This window comes from Arctopsyche grandis, unplaced genomic scaffold (genome assembly GCF_051622035.1).
Source record: "Arctopsyche grandis isolate Sample6627 unplaced genomic scaffold, ASM5162203v2 HiC_scaffold_270, whole genome shotgun sequence".
In the NCBI taxonomy this organism is placed as follows: domain Eukaryota; kingdom Metazoa; phylum Arthropoda; class Insecta; order Trichoptera; family Hydropsychidae; genus Arctopsyche; species Arctopsyche grandis.
In genome coordinates, this window is record NW_027518501.1 from 16,742 (window position 1) to 37,173 (window position 20,432).

Sequence of the window (20,432 nt, forward strand, 5' to 3'; positions counted from 1 at the left end):
TTTAAAAAATAAGCAGTCGCCAACATTTCAATATTTTAAAGTCCTTGTCTCTTTGTAACAATTGGTTAATTTAAAAAATAAGCAGTCGCCAACATTTCAAATATTTTAAAGTCCTTGTCTCTTTGTAATAACAGTTTCATTTAAATACACAGCTTTTAGAATTTTTTAATGTAACAGATTTCTATAATAAAAGCTCTGTGCTTCTTTCTACTAAAAACCTATTCTAATTCTTCTTGTATTCTATAAATCAATTGATGTTTCCTGGTTTCTATAATATTCCATCTTTTAAAATATCAAAGAGCTTCCTTTTCTATGTAACCATCAATTTCCTGTTATTTAATCTCATCTGTCATTCACAAATTTTTTTATCTCTTGGCCTTTCTTTTAATATCTAATTTAATTAAATTTAATCACACCCATTTATCCTGTAAATAACCAGAAACCTCTTTATACTCTCTATATGTCCCTTATTTCCTTTATCTTCTGTATCTCTCAATTATATCTCATATCACTTCACAGAAATCCCTATCATCTCAAATTTCTAATATCAATCCACAGAAACCCCTATCATCTCAAATTTCTAATATCTCTAAATGCCCTGTCATGTCTCAATTTTAACATCTTTTTTTTCTCTTTCATCTCCTTTATTTTTTCCCTCCTAAATTGTCTATTTATGTTATTTTTTTATTAACCCATCAATGTCAGAACAACAAAGTGCTATTGTTATAGATAATGGAAGTGGTGTTGTTAAAGCAGGGTTTGCAGGTGATGATGCCCCAAGAGCTGTATTTCCTTCTATAATTGGAACTCCAAGACATCAAGGTGTTATGGTTGGAATGGGACAAAAGGATTCTTATGTAGGTGATGAAGCTCAAAAGAAGAGAGGTATTTTAGAATTGAAATATCCAATTGAACATGGTATCGTTACTAATTGGGATTCTATGGAAAAAATATGGCATCATACATTTTATAATGAATTACGTGTAGCCCCTGAAGAACATCCTGTTCTTTTAACAGAGGCTCCACTTAATCCAAAAGCTAACAGAGAAAAAATGATTCAAATTATGTTTGAAAATTTTCAAGTACCTGCTTGGTTTTTACAAATACAAGCCGTTTTATCTTTATATGCATCTGGTAGAACAACTGGTATTGTTTTTGATTCTGGTGATGGTGTATCTCATGTAGTTCCTATTTATGAAGGTTATTCTTTACCACATGCTATTAAAAGAATTGATTTAGCTGGTAGGGATATTACTTTATACCTTAAAAAAATATTAACTGAATCAGGGATCAGTATGAATACTTCTGCTGAATTGGAAATAGCTAGGGATATGAAAGAAAAACTTTGTTATGTTTCATTAGATTTTGAAAATGAAAGTTTAATTAATAATGAAGAAAAGAAGTATGAATTACCAGATGGTGTAACAGTAGAATTGGGATCTCAAAGATTTAGAGCCCCTGAAATATTGTTTAATCCTAGTCTTTACGGAATGGAATGTAAAGGTATCCATAATGCTATTTATGACTCAATTTTAAGTTGTGATGTTGATATAAGAAAGGATTTATACGGTGCAATAGTTCTTAGTGGGGTACAACGGTCTTCCCAAATATGGCTGAAAGGATTCAAAATGAAATTATTAAATTTGCATCATCTTCAATGCGTGTTAAAGTTGTAGCACCAGCCGAAAGGAAATACTCAGTTTGGATCGGAGGATCTATTTTAGCTTCACTTTCAACTTTCCAACAAATGTGGGTTACTAAATCAGAATATTCGGAATCTGGACCATCTGTAGTACACAGAAAATGCTTTTAAATAAAGCTTTGAAAAAACTCTTTTTTATTAATTTTTTTTTAGGGATTCGTAATTTTTATTTATTATGGTTGTAGCACAGGTTTTTAAGTGTAATAACGAAAGCGATACAATTGTGGCTATTTTAATTATTTCTAAGTGGGGTTTAACTTTGGTAATTTTAGGTAATACGTTTTGTTTTAAATAATTGATTATGCATGTATGTGAAGTAAGTTTGGTGTGATACATCTTTTTTATTGGTAATTTAAGGTGTGTTGTCAGCTAATCCGTTTATATTTTAATTAATTATGCATCTAAGTTTGGTGTGATACATCTTTTTTATTGGTAATTTAAGGTGTGTTGCTTGGTAAAACGTTTATATTTTAATTAATTATGCATCTAAGTTTGGTGTGGTGTGATACATATTTTTTATTTTTAATTAAGTATATGTAGGGCTGTCTGGCGCCAATATGAAAGCGTATTGTCGTGTAATACGATTAAATTTGTTTTTTTTATTGGCCGATTATTATAAAATTTAATTATTATGGTTTAAAACAAGATTTATTGATAATGGTAGTTACATTATAGAAGAATAGCAGATTTTTATGAAATAATATGATAAGAATTATACTTTTTAAAAAAGAGTTTTTTTTAAGTGAATTTTATATTTATTGTATTTTAAAGCACTACTTGTCAGGTTATTAAAGTTTAAATATTTGTTTACGACATAAAGTACTTCTGTCTTCCACTTTAAAACTTTTTATACTTTTTTATTGCAACATCAAGTGTTTTTTCATTATATTTTACAGCTGTTTAATACTTTTTGTCCTTTTTTTTTCTTTTTTTTAATTATTGTAAATTACTTTTTGTTAAATCGCAATTACTTTAAGTTGGATATATATATTGTACTTAAATAAATACCCATGTTTACCTCAAACTCTTACTCTTTATATTTTGAATAACACATTAATTTAATTTCTGAAAATAAAATCTTATGTGGTAGAAAATTACAATATAACTGTTATAATCGGTCAAGATTAATACCCCTAATGTCAATAAATATTTTAAGCTAATAACAATAACATTTTCCTTTCTTTTTTGCTTTTTTTGACTTTTTTAAAAAATAAATCTTTATTTTTTTATAAAAGTCAAATACAAACTTATAAAACCCTTGCTTTAATTGTTATTAGCTTAAATATGGTTAATAAAAGTATATTTAAATTAATTAAATACTCTTTTTACAACAATAAATGTTCAATTTACTTATTTGTGTAAAAATTTTATTTTTTTTAATAAATAAAGTAATCCATGCCATCTAATGAAACAGATGAAGAGAGAATAAAAACTCTTTTAAAACAATCAATTGATTCACCTAAAGATCCTAGAACAATTAATAGTTTGGTTTTAGTTCCAGACTCTACTGGGAAAACAGAAACTCCCGTAAACTTAAAAAAAGAGCTTGTGCTAATTGTACTTGCTCTCGCTCTAGAGAAAATAAAGTTGAAAATGAACTAGAAACTTCTAAAGAAGAAACTGGTAACTTGAAAACTAATAAGGAAGAAATTAATAATTTGGAAAATAAATTAAAACTTAAAAAAAGTGGATGTGGAAGCTGTAATTTAGGAGATGCTTTTAGATGTGATGGATGTATTTACAAAGGAATGCCAGCTTTTAATGAAGGGGAAGAGTTTAAATTTAGTGAAAGTTTAAATGATATTTAAAATTTGCCTTTAAATAAAAAAATCGTTATTAAAAAATAAAATTAAGATTAATATGGGGATTTATTTAAGTTAATATATAAATTCAACTGTCATTAATGTAATAGTTTAGAAAACCATTATTTTAAATTAGATTAAACCCCGAAGAAAATCATAAGATGTGTATTTATTAAATAGAAGCGGGTTAAATTTTTAAAATCTAACATTTATAATTATAGTCGAAGAAAATCATAAGATGTGTATAAAAAAGTGTAAATAGGTATAAACCAATCATTAAATTAAAAACAATTATTTAATGGAACAAATTTATTTATGAAATCATTTTAAAACTCTCGATTTATTTAAAGAGTCAATATATTTATGAAAGTTTTTGTTATGTGAAAGGTCCATTAGACATAAAGGGGTAAGGATCGAAATGCTATAGGGGCCTCCCAGAGTTTTGTGGGCAACTTCTTTTTTTTGCTGTAAGGCAACTACTTTTCAATAAATACGATTTTTTCTTTTAGACATAAAGGGGTTTTTTATTCAATGATATTTTACAAAATTAATATTTAAAAAATCATTATTTTTTGAACCTATTTTTATAGAAGCAGATTTTATAAAAGCACCTCTATTGACATCAAAAAACGCAATAAAACCAGTAATATTTGTAGCAAAATTTACCTGCCCAAATAGCTTTACAATGTCAATAAGCCTGAGCTTAAACTAACTAATTCATTGAACTTCGTTAGCACTTATTAGGGACAAATGGAATGTCTTCTAGAGGTTTTTCGAAGGAAACAAAGAAATAAGATTATTACTGTAATAGACTTAGCTATGATTTTAGAGAAATCGTGTGGAAGTAGGTTTCTCTATCTCGCTTTAATTAATTAATTTAAAAAACTTTGCTTTCAGCAACCTCTTTTTTATCTTTTAATCACAGCACTTACCTTGGCCGCACCTGGTATCCTAGAACTTGTAAAAAATTTCAGAGGCTCTTTTGCTAAGCAAAAACTTATTTAAAACTGTAGTGCGTTTTTTTGCCACCCTATGGAGTGACAGGTTACTCTTTAGTCCTGAATATCTATATTAAAGGGCCATTAAGTCTCCGCTAGTTTGAATCTTCACATTTTGCAGGAAGGGAGGGATCGTAACCTAGGGTAATACCAACAAGATTTTCAAAATTGCACGGAGAAAACATGAAAAACACATTGCGCCTAAAGATTGAGCCCAAAAGCAGGGAGGGCTAGGCGCTATAATGACTGAAAAAAGTATTTCATTTAAAATGGCTTTATTGTGTAAAAGTATTACGTTTTAAAAACGTCCAGGAAGAAGGGTTAGATTGTTGCTATATGCAAATCAATTCGCAGAGCAATCTTTCAAATAAGTATGGGCCTAAGGTGGGTTTCTATTAGTCTCATACAAGCAATAATGATTTAACATTAATTAAATAATTTTATTAAAAAAAGCTGTTGTGTTATCCTCTATTAATATAATCCCTAAATACCCTTAATGACTAAATACTTTAATAATGAAGAGCTTAAGCCATTTTCGATGGCACAAGACAAAAGCAAAATGCCTATAATGGAGGAATGTTAAAAGAGGCAAAAATAAATACCAATAATTAGTACTTTTTATTTGACTTCTATAAATAGGATTATAAAAAGCCCGTTGAAATAATTAAATGCCAAATTATATATTTATTAATTTATTTACTTAAAAAGGCACTTTAAAAGCAAACCGAACCTCAATATTAATTCAAAAACAGGAGATGTCAAGAAAAAATAATACATGTTTATCCCGAAAAAGAAGAACATGTAAATATTAAATCAACATTTTTGTCAGTTAAAGTGTGATCTTTAAGTTTTAAAAATAATTAAGGAAAGATACTGTTTTGTTATCCCTACTAATAAAATTTTTAAAAAACCCCCCTAATTACTAAATACTTTAATAAGGAAGAGTTTGAGGTAAGCATGGGAATTTGTTTATGTATAATATTTATATCCAACTTCTAATAATGTATAAGGAGACATAAATTACGTAAAAATTAACCCCGAAAGATAAACTATATATATGTTTAATTAATAAATGATACTATTTAAGTATAATATTGATATCTCAAAAATAAAGCTTTCAAATTATTTTATTGAATAATTGTTTATTCTAAAAATTATATGTCTTTTACAACGTTTCATTTATTCGTTTGCTCATAGATTTCTAATAAAATTTTATTCTTCATTTTTACTTTTCGATTTTTAGCTAAAATTATCATTTCATCTTTTTCAAATGCTTTTGCTTTATTAATTTCTTCATTTATGTGTACGTGAAGATCTCTAATTTCATTTAAAATATTCCCTTCTCTTGTTCTCAAAGTTTTATTAAATAAAGAAATAGAATTAGAAATACAGCTTTTAATATTATTGTAATCAAGGGGTTTTGATGGGATGTCTAATTGTGGATTTCCATTTATTATATAATATTTTAATCCAAATAACATAAATTCTTTGGGAATCTCGGGTGGGCTTAACTTTTTTGTGATTGGTGGTTTTGGCCAACTTGCAAATTTCATGGGGTGTTTTTAATATAATTTTTATATTGATAGCCCGATGAGTTTTATTTCTTGCCAATTTTAACAAATGAAAAGATCGATATTGTGTAGAAATGTATACAAAAATTTATTTTTTAAAAAAACTATGACGTGAAAGTGCATTAATTAAAAAAAAGACCATTTCTGTGAGTAATCCACTAAAAGAATCACCCAGAATGCTATTATTCTCATAAACTAAGAAACCCGCTGAACCAATTTAAGGGAGTTTATTTTTATAATTATTTTGAATCTATTCTTTCATTTATCCAAGGAAATCACAACCAATAAACAGTTTAGAACTCTAAATATCGGAATAAGGAAGTGCTCAATGGTCACCATCGTAACGAAATATAAATTGTTCCCAACAGTATATGTAATTAAATCTTTAGACCACAAAATAGCTGCTACGTGGTTATGTGAGATCTAAAGCTGCTATAAGTATGGCTTGTAAACAGCAGTTATAACAGTGTGGGAGTAAGCCTAGTATCAGGCCCCTTAAACTACTCTTAAAACCCTCCAAATACAGAGGTGTAAAGATTCTGAACTTTTGTTTCAACGGGAAGCTTTAACAAGAAAAATATTTAAAGTGAAGAGAGCTGTGAGTAGGCAGCACCAGAGTATGGAATGATTTTAGCTCTAGGTGATTAAAAAAAAAAAAAATCGGATTTAATGAAAAGTGGTACTCTAGGTGATTAAAACGTGACACTGTTTATCACTAACTCCAAATTATCTTGGGCTATTCTTTGAAATGGTGCTTTACTTTCTTTAATTATTGTTTAGTATTAATTCCAAGTTTTCTTTTTATTGTTTGTCATGGTGTTATATTATCTTTTGCTGTTTTTTATAATAATGTATTTTATCTATAGTTTTTGTTGCCATGATGCTATAAAATCTCTTGATATTTTTTATCTTAATTTTGTATTATCTTTCTATTATACTATTTTTGGTTGTTTTTTATCGTATCTCCTTATTACCATCAATGATTTTTTAAAAAGACATTTAACGTATGGCACTTGTCTCTAATTCAAACAAATACTTAAGTTGCAATGCACAAAAGATTAATCCTCTCACATTAGGTTCTAAATTTATTGCGTTCAAATTACTATTTCTCTTTAATAAAATATAAATTGATTTATTTCTTGTCTAATTTCTAAAAATTTTAATAAAAAACAAATTATTATTAAGAAATGAAAGTTTAATCTAAAAATAATCAAAAGTTTATTAAAAATAAAAGACATGAGATAAAGAGAGAATTATGAAATAAATTAAGAAGCCTTTTGAAACTTGTTTTACAAAATATAGTAAGACTTCTTTTTGTTATACATTTATTTTGTAAATATATTAGACTTAGTCGAACTATTTGTACTAAAATATTAGTAATCTAAGCTTTTTTTTCTGTTCAAAACTAATTATGTTCCCTTTCTTGTTTTTTACTTACTTTTTTTATTTAAAATTTGATCAATTGTGCTATTGTTAGATCTTCTATTTTTAATTAAATTAAGTGTCAATTTAAGAAATATTTTGAGAAGGAAATTCTAAAATAACCAATAGATTGCTTAAATCCCCTTTTACATTTTACTTTCAATTCACTAGTTCTTTTGCCTTTAATTAATTAAAAAAATAAAACTTTAAAAATCAAGTTTTTAATTTAAACCCATATGAAGCAAAATATTGAATTAAAAAGTAATTTTAAAACAAAGCAGAACAGGAGAAGAAATATAGAAGGACTTTTAGGACTAATGAAGTTGAAAAGAGGAGATAGTCTTTATAGCAATAAGAAACTTAGAACTCATAAAAATGATTTTCAACGCTCTGTTCTTGGGGATGTGTTTTCTATAACAAGATTTCCTACATCAGAAACACGAGAAGATCTAGCATTAATCCTTAATCATACAACTAGGGGAATTCAAATTTGGTTTCAGAATAACAGGCATAATAATTTGGAAAATTCAATTAAAAATATTAATAAAAATATGCAGGGTTTAGGTGATGAAACTGTAAAACATAAGAAAAAAGGCTTGGACAGAACTTTGTTATGTGATATTTTAGAGAAATATTATAGTGGAAAATTTAAACGTGTTTGGTATAATTTTATTGGATATTTGGATTGTAAAGATGATTGAAAGGATTGACATTACTCAATTGAAAAGATGATTTGATAGACTATTGCAGTTTACAGAAGCTTCATAAAAAGGATTAAAAGGACAAAAACTATTAAATTATAAAGATGATTTGTTTTGCTTGCAGAAGCTTTGTAAAAAAAACAGATGCTTTGCATTGAAAGAAATTTCGTAAAGATAATTGCTTATATTTAATTATGATTGAAAAAGTAGCTTTATGAAAATGATTAAACAAATGTAAATACAATTGTATTTAATTAAGGACGGGGGAAAGTTTATAATAATTTGTGGGTTTTGAATTTTTGGTTTTTGCATTGCAATTTTGAATTAAATAATTTTGATTATTTCTTGTTGAAATATTTTTACTCACTTTTAAATACCTGTCAATCTTAAAAATTAATAATTTAAAAGTAAAATTTTTAAATATAAAATTCTAGCTCTTAAGATCATTTTTGAGTTCTAAAGCTTTGTTTCTTCATTAAATTTTATTTTTTTTCTTTAATTAATTTTTCATTCGTAATTAAATATAGTTATTTTAATTAATTGCTTTAAAAAAATTCACTTTAATTAAATTCTAAAGCCAATTTCACATTATAAAATAAACTTTAAATACAATTACGCAATACATTCATTTTTAATAAGAACGCTTTAATTTAAAAAACACTGTATTGTTTTACTTATTAGGATATAATTACCAGGCCTTTTATTTTAATAAAAAGGCACTTGTTGTACAAAAGATAAGCAATTTTTAGAATTGCAACTCTTAATTATGTTTTAAGTATGTATAGCTAAAATGTGTATTGTTGATTTATTTGTTATTTTTGTTTGCCGTTGAATATTGTAATTGAATGTTTTGTTATGTAATTTCTACAAAAATTAAATTAATATTTAAAAAAATAAGATTTTAAAGGCATTGAAACAAATCAAATTTGATGTGAATTAATTCCCATAATTTACAGATCAACTAATATTGATTAAAATCACATTAAAACATCAATATTTAAAAAGAGTAGATTGCTTAGAATATAAATAACACACATTCTTAATAAAAATGCTTTATTTATTAGGCTCTTCCTTCAAAATTAAACTTTTATACATTTTACTTTACTTTTAAAATATTTCAATATTTTTAAGTATAATTGATTTTCTTCAATATCTTTTGATCTCCAATCATATTTCACAGCCCTCTTTCAATATTTTTCTTTAATAATTATTAATTATTGTGCTTGACTTTCCAATTATACAATCCTTGTTCATTTTAATGTGTTTGTCTTTCCAATTTTATAATCCTTGTTCATTTTAATGTGTTTGTCTTTCCAATTTTATAATCCTTGTTCATTTTAATGTGTTTGTCTTTCCAATTTTATAATCCTTGTTCATTTTAATGTGTTTGTCTTTCCAATTTTATAATCCTTGTTCATTTTAATGTGTTTGTCTTTCCAATTTTATAATCCTTGTTCATTTTAATGGTGGTCTTCTTATTTCTATTTACTCCTCTTACTCCTACTGTTTTGAATTGATCAAATTCTATCTTTTTTCTTTCTTTCTAAAAATTTGTTTTAATTCTTAAAAAATTTCAACAAATTCCTTTATATGCCAATGCTTTCAAAAGAAGTAAATCAAATATTAGAAAATGAAATAAAAACAATAGAAAGTTTGATTTACAGAAGTAAAAATCAACACAAATCATCTCTAATACTTAGAAAAATGATACAAATCAAAAAATTATTAAAAGCCAAAAAACTATCTAAAATGCTAATTTCTAAATGTGCTTCAGATTTATATATTTATTCAAGTTCTAATCTGAGTATGGGATATTTTATACCCCTTTCTCTTTGTTTATTAGGAATTAGTGCTAGAGTATTTTATATTATCCAAAAAAATTTAAAATGAAATATAAAATTTTATTAAAAGAAAAAGGTGAGTTGAAATATATAGACTGATTTTCTTGAATATGAAATATAAGATTAAAATGAAGAGTAGGGTAAAATATGGTAGTGGTATGGTGACCCAAGTATTGCTTACTAATTACTATAAGAATAACATGAGTGAAAAAAAAATCTTTTGTGAATAAATGATAAAAGAAAACCTCAAATGTAAAATGTGATATCTATTTAAAAACAAGAAATAGTGTAAATATAACTGCTATAATCGCCAAGATTAATACCCTCAATGCCAGTAAATATGTTAAGTAGTAGTAACAATAACAATTTTCTAAAATTCTCTAAATTTTTTTGATATTATGGAGGATAGGGAAGTTAAAAAGTATTAATTTGGGGGGTTTATTTTAAGATTATTTTTCATGTTTGAGAATTCCAAGGGTATGCTTTCCTTTGTGCTTTGGCCATATTTTCTGTTAGCTCGCCAATTTCATTACTGTCCATCTTACTCTGCACTATACTTCGTCTCACATCAAAAAAATGCTTTCTAAAGTCTTCTTAAGAGGTAGGAATATTTGTATGCTTTAATATAAAGGAGACTAGGAGTTAAATCGTTTATTTAAATTTTTAAACACTTTCAAAGCTCTGTAAGCTTATTAAAAGATGGTATGCGCGTGCCGTTAAAAACGAATAAAAGCCGAAGCCCTAATGTTATACTAGCAAAATTACAATTTTTTCTTTTTAATTTGGGCATTACTTTTATATGTTACCGTATCTAGAAGTTTTTCTCATAAGGATGTATTTACTCTAAATAAATAACATTTATGTTAAAATTTGCTCTATACATTAAAACCTTCTAAAACTTTCGTAAGATTTACAAATAAATGGATTCTACTTATTTTCAGCCAAACAATTTTAGAAATACACAAGGAGTGTAAAGTATCAGCAACTACATTCGAATGTCATTTTTAATATTTTGAAAGAAGAATTATTTTGATTTAATTCGGCCTTGACGTTTTAGTAATATAAAGAATAAAAAAGCTAGAAGCAGACAACATACACACGCCCAACCCAATTTTAAAATTATTTCCAATCTTATCTTTAAAAAGACCTTGTGTGTTTTGTTGATCTTAGTATAAATTCTTAAAATTTAAAACTCCATTTACTAGTGTAGTAGAGCCTAAAGAATAGATAGACTTGACAAATGGTTATACCAATTCTTTGAACTATGCCGAAAGCGTTACGCCTTCATATACGCCAAAAGGTTTAAAGAATCTTGTTCTTGAGCAAATGCCATTTCATTAAGTAAAACTAGCTCTTTGGAATGATAAAAACCAAAGTTTAATTATACATATCCAAAGAACCTTTTTTGTGATATGAAGTTGGTTGTTGTACATCGACAGCTTTTTTTCACAGCGCCATTTTTTCAATGAATCTACCACAAAGTATATATTTTTTATATATCAAAAAAATGCCCATCAAAATTTTATCAGCTTTTTGTAAGTTTATTTTAAAATACAAGAAATATCTAATTTCTCAACTTTGATAACATTGCAAAGAAAACTATAATTAAAACTGTGTGTGAGCTGGGTTTAATATCTCATAGGGACTTGTAAATATTAAAAGTTTTCATTTTTTTCAACCTTTTGAAAAAATCTTCTCAAAATTATTATTAGCCTTGCTTGTTTAAAGGTTAATTCGATTCTCAAATTACTTAATATCTTTAATGAATGTTTGAATTCAAGTTTATCTAGCTATATGAACTGACTTTAAATTCATTTATCAATTTATTGCTTTTTTAGATAATGAATGTTTAGTAAACTAATACTGAAACAAAAACGTATTTAACTAAAAAGATTCAAGAAATCGGAAAGTATTGTTGTTAAAATTATTTCAAAAAAAAATATTTTAGTTTAAATATTTGTAAAAAACAGAGGGTATTCCGATTCATAAAAATAGATTTCATTTAAAACTAAAATATTACAAGTGAAAACTAAGCAGATACCAATGCCATTTTTTTTTCAATTAAAAAATTAGTGAGCAAGGAAAACCTGCCGATAGTATTCGATTACAATTGTAACTTGAAAGTAATATTATAATAACTAAAATAGCAAGGCAATTATCTTGATTGTAATAAACAGCACTAATATTTCTTGTACATTGGATTGTATAATACAATAGCAAAATATTGTATATATTAAATTCAAATATATTTTTAGACACTCGATTAGACATTATTTTATAATTAAAACACCATAAAAAAAAAATCAAAAATTTAATTTTTAGGAGCATTCAATGCTCTATCTTTGTGTTCATCAATGTCTGCTTCTTTTATAATTTCATAATATAGAAGTAGTTTAGTGAGACCCGTGGAATTTAATTCTTTAAAATCTGTACCGTGGAGTGTTTTTAGCTCAAAATACTTTTGTGTAATCTTAGTATCAATCACTTCTTTATCAACCTGTGCTTTATCATCTTCCCAAGAAATTTCCGCTAGCTTTTCAAACGAAAGCATAACCAAATCATGGTCTTTATTTATTTCAGAAAGTATTTCTTTCGTGATATCTTCAAGTTTGAATTTTGCCAAAAATTTTTGTAAAATAAATGCGTTTTTTTTGTCATTTTTTCGGAAACCAAAATTACTTTCATACGGATCAACAAAATTATCTGTTAACCCAAGGATTTCAGCGAATTGGTTTTGGTACCATTTATAAATATGAACATTTTGGTTATCCGAACCTTCCGTCGTGGCTTCAAGAAATTTCTCTTCTTTTTTCTTAGCTATGATATTTGAAATAAAATCTTTCAGCTTCTGTGATGTTTTTTCTTCTTTTTTTAAACAAAAAGATAAATATAATTGCTTTAAACCTTCTATACGGCCAGTAATACATACAAATAAATGTTCTTCGCAAAAATTAGAAAGAGCTACTCTGATTGTCTCTAAATTAGACTCAACCCCATTTGAAATTTGTTCTAACATGTTATGGAATATTAGTTTAATGTAACATGCTTGTTGTAAATTTATTTCAACTTCTTTTACTTCTTCTCCTACTTTAGTCTGATCTGAACTAATATTTCTCAAAAACTTGCTAAAAAACTTAGCCAGTGATACTCCACCATTCTCCTCTAATCTACGTTTAATTTCCTCTGGATATTCGGTATATTTGAATGCTTTGATTTTTTGAACTATTTCAGTAGAAATTGTATCCTCTTCATCTTTTGTTTTTGATTCTTCACTAGAATTTGTATCTTCATCATCTTTTTTAACCATATCAGTAGAATTAACATTTTCTCCATTTGGGTCATTCTTGTAATAAATGAACTTTTTAAGAGTCTTCCTCCACATTCGCCTCATTTCCTTATCCGAGATTCCACTGGCAAGTAATTTAAAATTCGGAATCATTAATGTTTTTAAAACATCAATGTTCCAGTGGATTTTCTTTTTTTTAATCCAAGCCAAGACTTCTTTAACTGAAAAACGCTGTTCAACTATATCAATTTCCTTAAAGCGCGCCTCTTGAATAGATTTTACACCACAATTGTCCCCTTTATCTTCCCACTTAATCCAGTTGTAAGATAAATTTACGAACTTCAAACTATAATTTTTCAATAAGAGAAACTTACTCGAAATACGAAAAATATTGTTATTTGATGCTTTCAAAAGTGTTAGTTTCGTCAAATCACATATCCCAACGGGAAGTTCTGTTAGTTTGTTATCAGAAATATAAAGCCAGGTAATATTTGGTGGCCAGAGTAAATTTGGCACAACTTCTTTTATCAAATTCCTTGAAATATTTAAATTTGTAAGTGCAACAAGCCTATTTAAATTCGTCCTTAAGGCTGTTATTTGATTTCCATGGGCGTGCAATGTTCCTAGTTTCGTCAAATCACATATACCATCAGAAAATTCTGTTATTTGGTTACGTGAAATATTAAGCCAGGTAAGATTTGGTGGCCAGAGCAAATTTGGAACAACTTCTTTTATCTTATTCTCTGAAATATCTAAATAGGTAAGTGCACCAAGCTTATTTAAACTTGTCTTTAAGGCTGTTAAATTATTATTATGAGCTTTTAATGTTGTTAGTTTCGTCAAATCACAAATACCAACGGGAAATTCTGTTAGTTTGTTATCAGAAATATAAAGGTTTGTAAGATTTGGTGGCCAGAGTAAATTTGCCCCAACTTCTTTTATCAAATTAAAAGAAATATTAAAATTGGTAAGTGCAACAAGCCCATTTAAATTCGTCTTTAAGGCTGTTATTTTATTCTTAAAAGCAAACAATGTTCCTAGTTTCGTCAAATCACAAATACCAACAGGAAATTCTGTTAGTTTGTTATCAGAAATATCAAGATCAGTAAGATTTGGTGGCCAGTGTAAATTTGGCACAACTTCTTCTATCTTATTCTTTGAAATATTTAAATTTGTAAGTGATTCAAGCCTGTTTAAATTCGTCTTTAAGGCTGTTATTTGATTTCCATAGGCATACAATATTGTTAGTTTCGTCAAATCACATATACCATCAGGAAATTCTGTTAAATCGTTAGTAGAAATATCAAGCTCAGTAAGATTTTTAAAAATACTGATTGTATTTGGGATTTCAGTAATCCTATTTGAACTTAAATCTAATTTAGTGAGTTTTTCACAATGTTGATTATTTTTAAAATAATCATCGAGATTTGTTACTCTCTTGTTATTTCGGTATTCAAATTCTTTGAGTTCTTTAAAATCTTTAATGCAATCAGGAATTTTTTCTAGTCCCGTGTTTATTATACTCAATTGTTCTAGATTTATAAACTTTTTTAAGCTTTCTTCAGATATCAAAGTAATAGTTTTGCCATCGCAAACCAGGCTTTTAGTTGCTTTCTCTTTTCCTTCGTATTCTTTAAAATCGAAACCAACGGTGAGCACAGCTTGTAGAAAAACATAAAAGTGTTGAATTTCCATAAAAATCTGTATTTTTTTTTCTTTATATAGTTGTTTTATTTTGATTGGATAAAAACTGAACCAATATATACTGTGCACAAATTGTTTTTTTAATAACTGTCAAACTAAAATAAATTGATTCGTTACCGTTAATAAAAGCATTGGTCGGTTTAATAAAATTAAAATAAACCAATCAAAATACAACTAAAAAACGTTTAAACCTATAAAAGCAATTTTTACCAAAATTATAACCAATACATAAGCCACTGCTTTAAAGAATTATAAATGTTTCTAGGCAAACTTTAAAGAATTCACGTTTATTTGCAAGCGACTTTCTTACGTTATATTTTGTTAAAAAAATTATAACGCCTTTTTTAAGTACGCCAAAATTTATAAAGATTTTTCATACATAGCCTGTTCTTTTGCTGCAACCTGTTTTAGTTTTTAGATCGATTGTAAGTAACATTATTCTTTCTATGGTACCTTCTTTTTCGATTTTCAAATGCGCAGGACAAAAATTATTTTTGTTCAGCCAGAATCTAACGAAATACTAGAGACGGCGGAATCACGGGGTCGCATCCCAGGTGGGACTTTGGGAGCAAGTTCCTCATTGATCCTTGCCATGTTGTTGTCCGAGCTGGTCGTCTCCTAGCTCAATATTGTCCTGTTTTGGAATGTTCCTTTTGTAAGGAAAAGTTTGGCGGTGGTGTTTGTGCCACTACGTATTGAAACTGTTTTAGTGTGTATCCAGTGGAGGATTTATCCTTTGTGTGATCACGTGTTGTGGCCTGTACGGACTCTCTGTAAATTTTATAGAGATGCTTTCCGTAAAAATGTATTTGTTTTGAAATTGTTGTGGAGTAAGTATGTAGAACGTTTGTTCTTCATGCTTCTGAGGTATTGTGTCTGGGATTTGGCTGTGTGTGTGACTTGTTATTGTCGTTTTTATGACAGTACTGTATTAAATCTATTAAAGCGTCTTTTATTCGACTATTTAAAAATTTTCATAAAAATTTTCACGAAAAGAGAGGAGGAGTGTTTTGGAAAGGGAAGTCTAGTATGGGAAGAGTTTATAAGACAGACGGATTTAGTGTTGGCTGTGTTTAAAAAAATTGTTTATTGTTTTAGTAAGTGTTGGTATGCTTTTTTTGTAACGTTTTGGAACTCCCAGATCTTCTATTGTAAAAGCTGTTTTGCAAATTTTAATCTTGTGAATGCTGGTATTACGTTGTTGGATAGCTCGTGTGTAGGGGAAAATTGCACCCCCTGTGATAAGTATGTGGTCGTTTAGCCCTGTAGTGGATTCTATGAAACGTTTTGGACATGTGAAGGCTAGTGCTTGGTCGGATCTGAATGTGTGTGGTTTTAAGTTGTTGAAAAATAAAAGGAAAAATTTTCTGTATAAAATCTCTAAGTATTTGTGTCAGAAAGCGCTTGTTGGAAAATGGTTTTTCGCTTCAGGTCTCCTGAGGAAGGAAAAATTTGTGAAAGAAGGTTTTGTTGGTAGAGTTAAAATTTTATTGGGTAGTTCTGGCTTGGTGAGGGGTGAAAAATTTGTCCTTGGTAGAAATATATTGTCAAGTGCAAGAAGTATGGTAGGCTGTCAAAGTACCATTTCGAACTGTAGTCGTATAAGAAAGTCCCCAGTAGGGAGACCGCGTGGTAGTATTATTCGTTTTGTACGAAGGGTGAAAAATTTTAAAAATAAGGTGTCTGTGACCGTTGGTCTTAAAGAAGCTGCGGAAATCGTTTTGAATAGTGTAGAAAGTAGTTTTGTTAAGCCCTCTGTGGTCCTGAGACGTTCCCCGGACAGAAAAAGTGAGTCTTCGAAAATCGTATTGCAAAGGTCAGAGACGTTCGGAATCGAGGTTTTTGAAAAGTGTAAAAATTCAGTTGTAGGTAAGGTAAAAGAAAGTGTTAAAAATGGTGTAGACGTAAGAGTCGGCTCACATAGTGTAATTAAACTGTCGTCTTGGAAAAGTAATGTTGGGTTTCAGTCGGTTAAAAAAGCAGTTGCAGTCCCTGGTGGATTTGCTGTAAAGAAAGTCTTAGTTAAGAGGAAAACCCCGTGTGGGATTCCTGTAATGGTTACGTCAGAAAATAAAAGAGCTGCAATTATTGCGAAGAAGTCTGTTCTCAATAGGCCTGTTATTAAAAGTCTTATTAGTGCGCATAAAGAAAAAGTTGTAAGGAGGGAATTTGAAATTCAATGGGCAGATTCTGTCCTTGTGGACGCTAATTGTGTTGGAGTTTTGGAAAAGAATGATATTGAGTATAAGCACATTTCTGAAAGTGATGAAGAGAGTTGTAGCAAAAATTTAGAAAGGAATGGCATTGAGTATAAGCACATTTCTGAGAGTGTTGAGGTAGACTCCGATAGTGTTCGTACCCAGAAAGCTGTAGTTGCATCACAAAAGAAGCTTGTTTTCCCCGTGTTAAGCAAAAAGAATTGTTGTGTTTCTGTTCCTGTTCCTTTAAAAGAGCCGGTGAATAAGGCAAAATGCACTGGTGTTGTCCCCGTCCCTGTTGTAAAGTTGTCTAATAAAGTCAAGTGTAGTGCGGTTGTCCTGAAGTCATCTGTTGGTATTGCTGAGAAATCTGTAATGCCCTTGAAAAGCCCTGTTGTTAGCGCCTTTGATAGAATGTTTCCTGTTGGTATGAGGAAGGTCATGGACCCCCCTGGTAAAGTCCAGGTCCTTGTTAGTAGTTCTCCTGGAAGGTTTTAGTGGAAGTTGATGCCCCGGTTTTGATAATTGAGGATCAGCCTCTTTTGAGTGTTTTAGTTGATAGCGATGTTACTGTCCCGATTTCTAGCGCTGTTACTTCCGGAGTGTCTAGACAAGAAGGAGCCCGTGTTAAAAAAGTTAAGATAGAAAGGTTGAAATTGAAAAGAGCCAATACGTTACGGTTTAGGACCTGTGCTGCCCCTATAATATTGGCGGAATTGTTAAGACAGTTTAAAGAAATTGATAGTAGTACTCGTGTTAGTAGGAAAAGTGGTAATACAAATTTCACTGAAATTGTTCTGTCGAAGAAGAATGTAAAGAAAGTTATACGAATTGTTGAGTCTTTTGAGAAGTTTACTAGTTGCAAATTAACTAGAGTAGTGAGTGTTCGTCATAGAGCTCCGGTAGTCTGGGATGAATTAAGTATTGTGACCTTAAATATTAACAGTATTAACAATAAGATTATTGAATTGTCTGAGCTTGTGGCGTTGGGTAAGCCTGATATCCTTATGATTCAGGAAACTCATAGAACGGAATTCAGTAGTAGGTTTTGGTTTTCTGGTTATAATATAATTGAACAATTTTCAACTGATGTTAGAGGCGAGAATGGTTTGTTGATAGCTATTAGAGAAGAATTGCTTGGGAATTATACTGTCGAGATTTTGAATAATTATTATCTTGTGATAAGTCTAAATGGAAAAGAAAAGGAAACTATTAAATTAGTGAATAATTATGTACCGATTACCGGCGAGAAGGAGAATCAATTGAGGAAGATGAGAAATCTACTTTCGAGCAAAAAAAAGACTGTTATTATTGGTGATTGGAATACTACGAAAAAGGATTTTAAGAATTCTCTTGAGGAAGAAAATGTGTTGTGTTACTTTAAAGGTACGGTTCACGGTGGAAGTCGTAGTGTAAAAGGCAGTGAAACTGATAGGATCATTGATTTTTCAGTTTCTAATGATAATGCCCTAGTAGTTAGTGAAGTCTATTTGAAAGATTGGAGAGTGTCTGATCATTATCCTGTTAAAACAATTTTGAAGTGGCCTGTAAAAGAAGTTAAAGTGTGTAGAAGGTTAGATTTTGATCGCGTAAGGCTTAGTGAACACAAAGTTAAGAGAAGAATTCTTAGAACCCCGCTTGCAGTTAATGATGAGAATATGTTAGATGGTCAAGAAATGTTCACGTCCTTCCATTCTGAAATGAATAGGATGTTAATCAATTCTAAAGTTATTAAGGCCTACAAAGTTAGGGAGTTAAGACCCCATAGGAAGATTCGTAAGTTGGTTGAATTGAGAAAGACTCTTTCTAGTCATGAAGAGGTTAAAAGTATGAATAAATTGATTCAGGAAGTTATTAGGAAAAGTCAAAAGAAAAGGTATTTGAACTATATTAAGAAAGGTTGTGAGTTTTTGGAAAATGCTAATTATCGTGATGCTTGGAAATGGATTAAACAAATGTCAGGTTTGGGGCGCTCTGCTCAGAAGAGCTCCCCTCTGCTTGACAAAGATACAAAGATTTTGGAATCGTCTGATAGTAAGAAAGCAGAAGTTTTTAGGAACCATTTAAGTAAGTTGGCTGAAATTGAAAATGTTGAGCACCCCATAGTTGTTGTGTCGGAATGTGTTACTGAACTGTCTACTGCGTCTGATAGAAGTATTACTTGGAGTGAAATTAGAGAAATCTTGTGCAGATTGCAAAATAATAAAGCTACTAGCCTGGATGGGATTCCTTGTGAACTGTATAAATTGGTTAGTGGTGATCTGAGATGTGAGAAAAGTATGAGTAAAGCTATCTTGAAAATGTCTAATTTTTGTTTTAGTAATGGGTTTACCCCGAGTCAGTGGAAGCAAAATGTCGTTGTTATGTTGTTTAAGAAAGATGATCCTGAGGATACTGATAACTATAGAGGTATAACCTTGATTAATACGTTGTCTAAAGTCTATTTGAAAGTAATTGCTGACAGGTTGGCTGTGTTGAATAAAGAATTTAAAATTATTAGAAGTGAACAAATTGGTTTTATTGGTGGTGAACAGGGTCTTGGTGCTGTAGCATCTGTTATCGAAATTGTTCAAAGAAGGACTTTAGATTCTAGACAGACTTGGTTGGGATTTATTGATTTTAAGAAGGCTTATGATCTGGTTTCTCATCAACTTTTATTTAACAAACTTCATGAAAAAGGTCTGGGGCCTAAATTTATCAATTGTATTAGGAGTGCTTATAGTAGTACTGAGCTTTGTGTCCGTGTTAATTCAACAGTATCGTCGACGTTCTCTTATGAGAGAGGTGTTAGACAAGGTTGTCCGACATCCCCTTTGTTGTTTGATATTTTTATTGATGACCTTTTGGATAAAATTCCTGGTGTTCTGATTCCTAGAACTAATTATAAAATTCCTGGAATTTGTTTTGCTGATGATACTATCATTGTTGGTAAAACTGCTGCAGATATTAATGATAAAATGCTTAGACTTGGTGATTGTATGGAAGTGAATTGTATGGAAGCTAATGTAGGTAAGTGTGGTGTTATGGTTTTTCCGGTAGGGACTGCCCCGTGTGAAGTTAAACTTTATGATAAAGTGGTGCCTAGTGTTGAGAATTATACCTACCTTGGTGTACAATTAAACAATAGAATGGATTTCAGTCAAATGGCTAAATTTAGAATTCCGAAAGGTATAGCAACTTTGAATGTTATGAGTAGAACTTTAGCAG

At 29.2% G+C, this 20,432-nt stretch overlaps 1 protein-coding gene across 1 annotated transcript; it reads left to right on the forward strand.

Annotated features, from left to right (window-relative positions):
• The first annotated feature begins 698 nt into the window (after positions 1–698).
• Positions 699–1,813, forward strand: LOC143922058 (uncharacterized). Its single transcript, XM_077445331.1, is given in 2 exon segments — positions 699–1,584; positions 1,587–1,813. Coding segments are annotated over 2 exon segments (1,113 nt in total).
• The last annotated feature ends 18,619 nt before the right edge of the window (positions 1,814–20,432 follow it).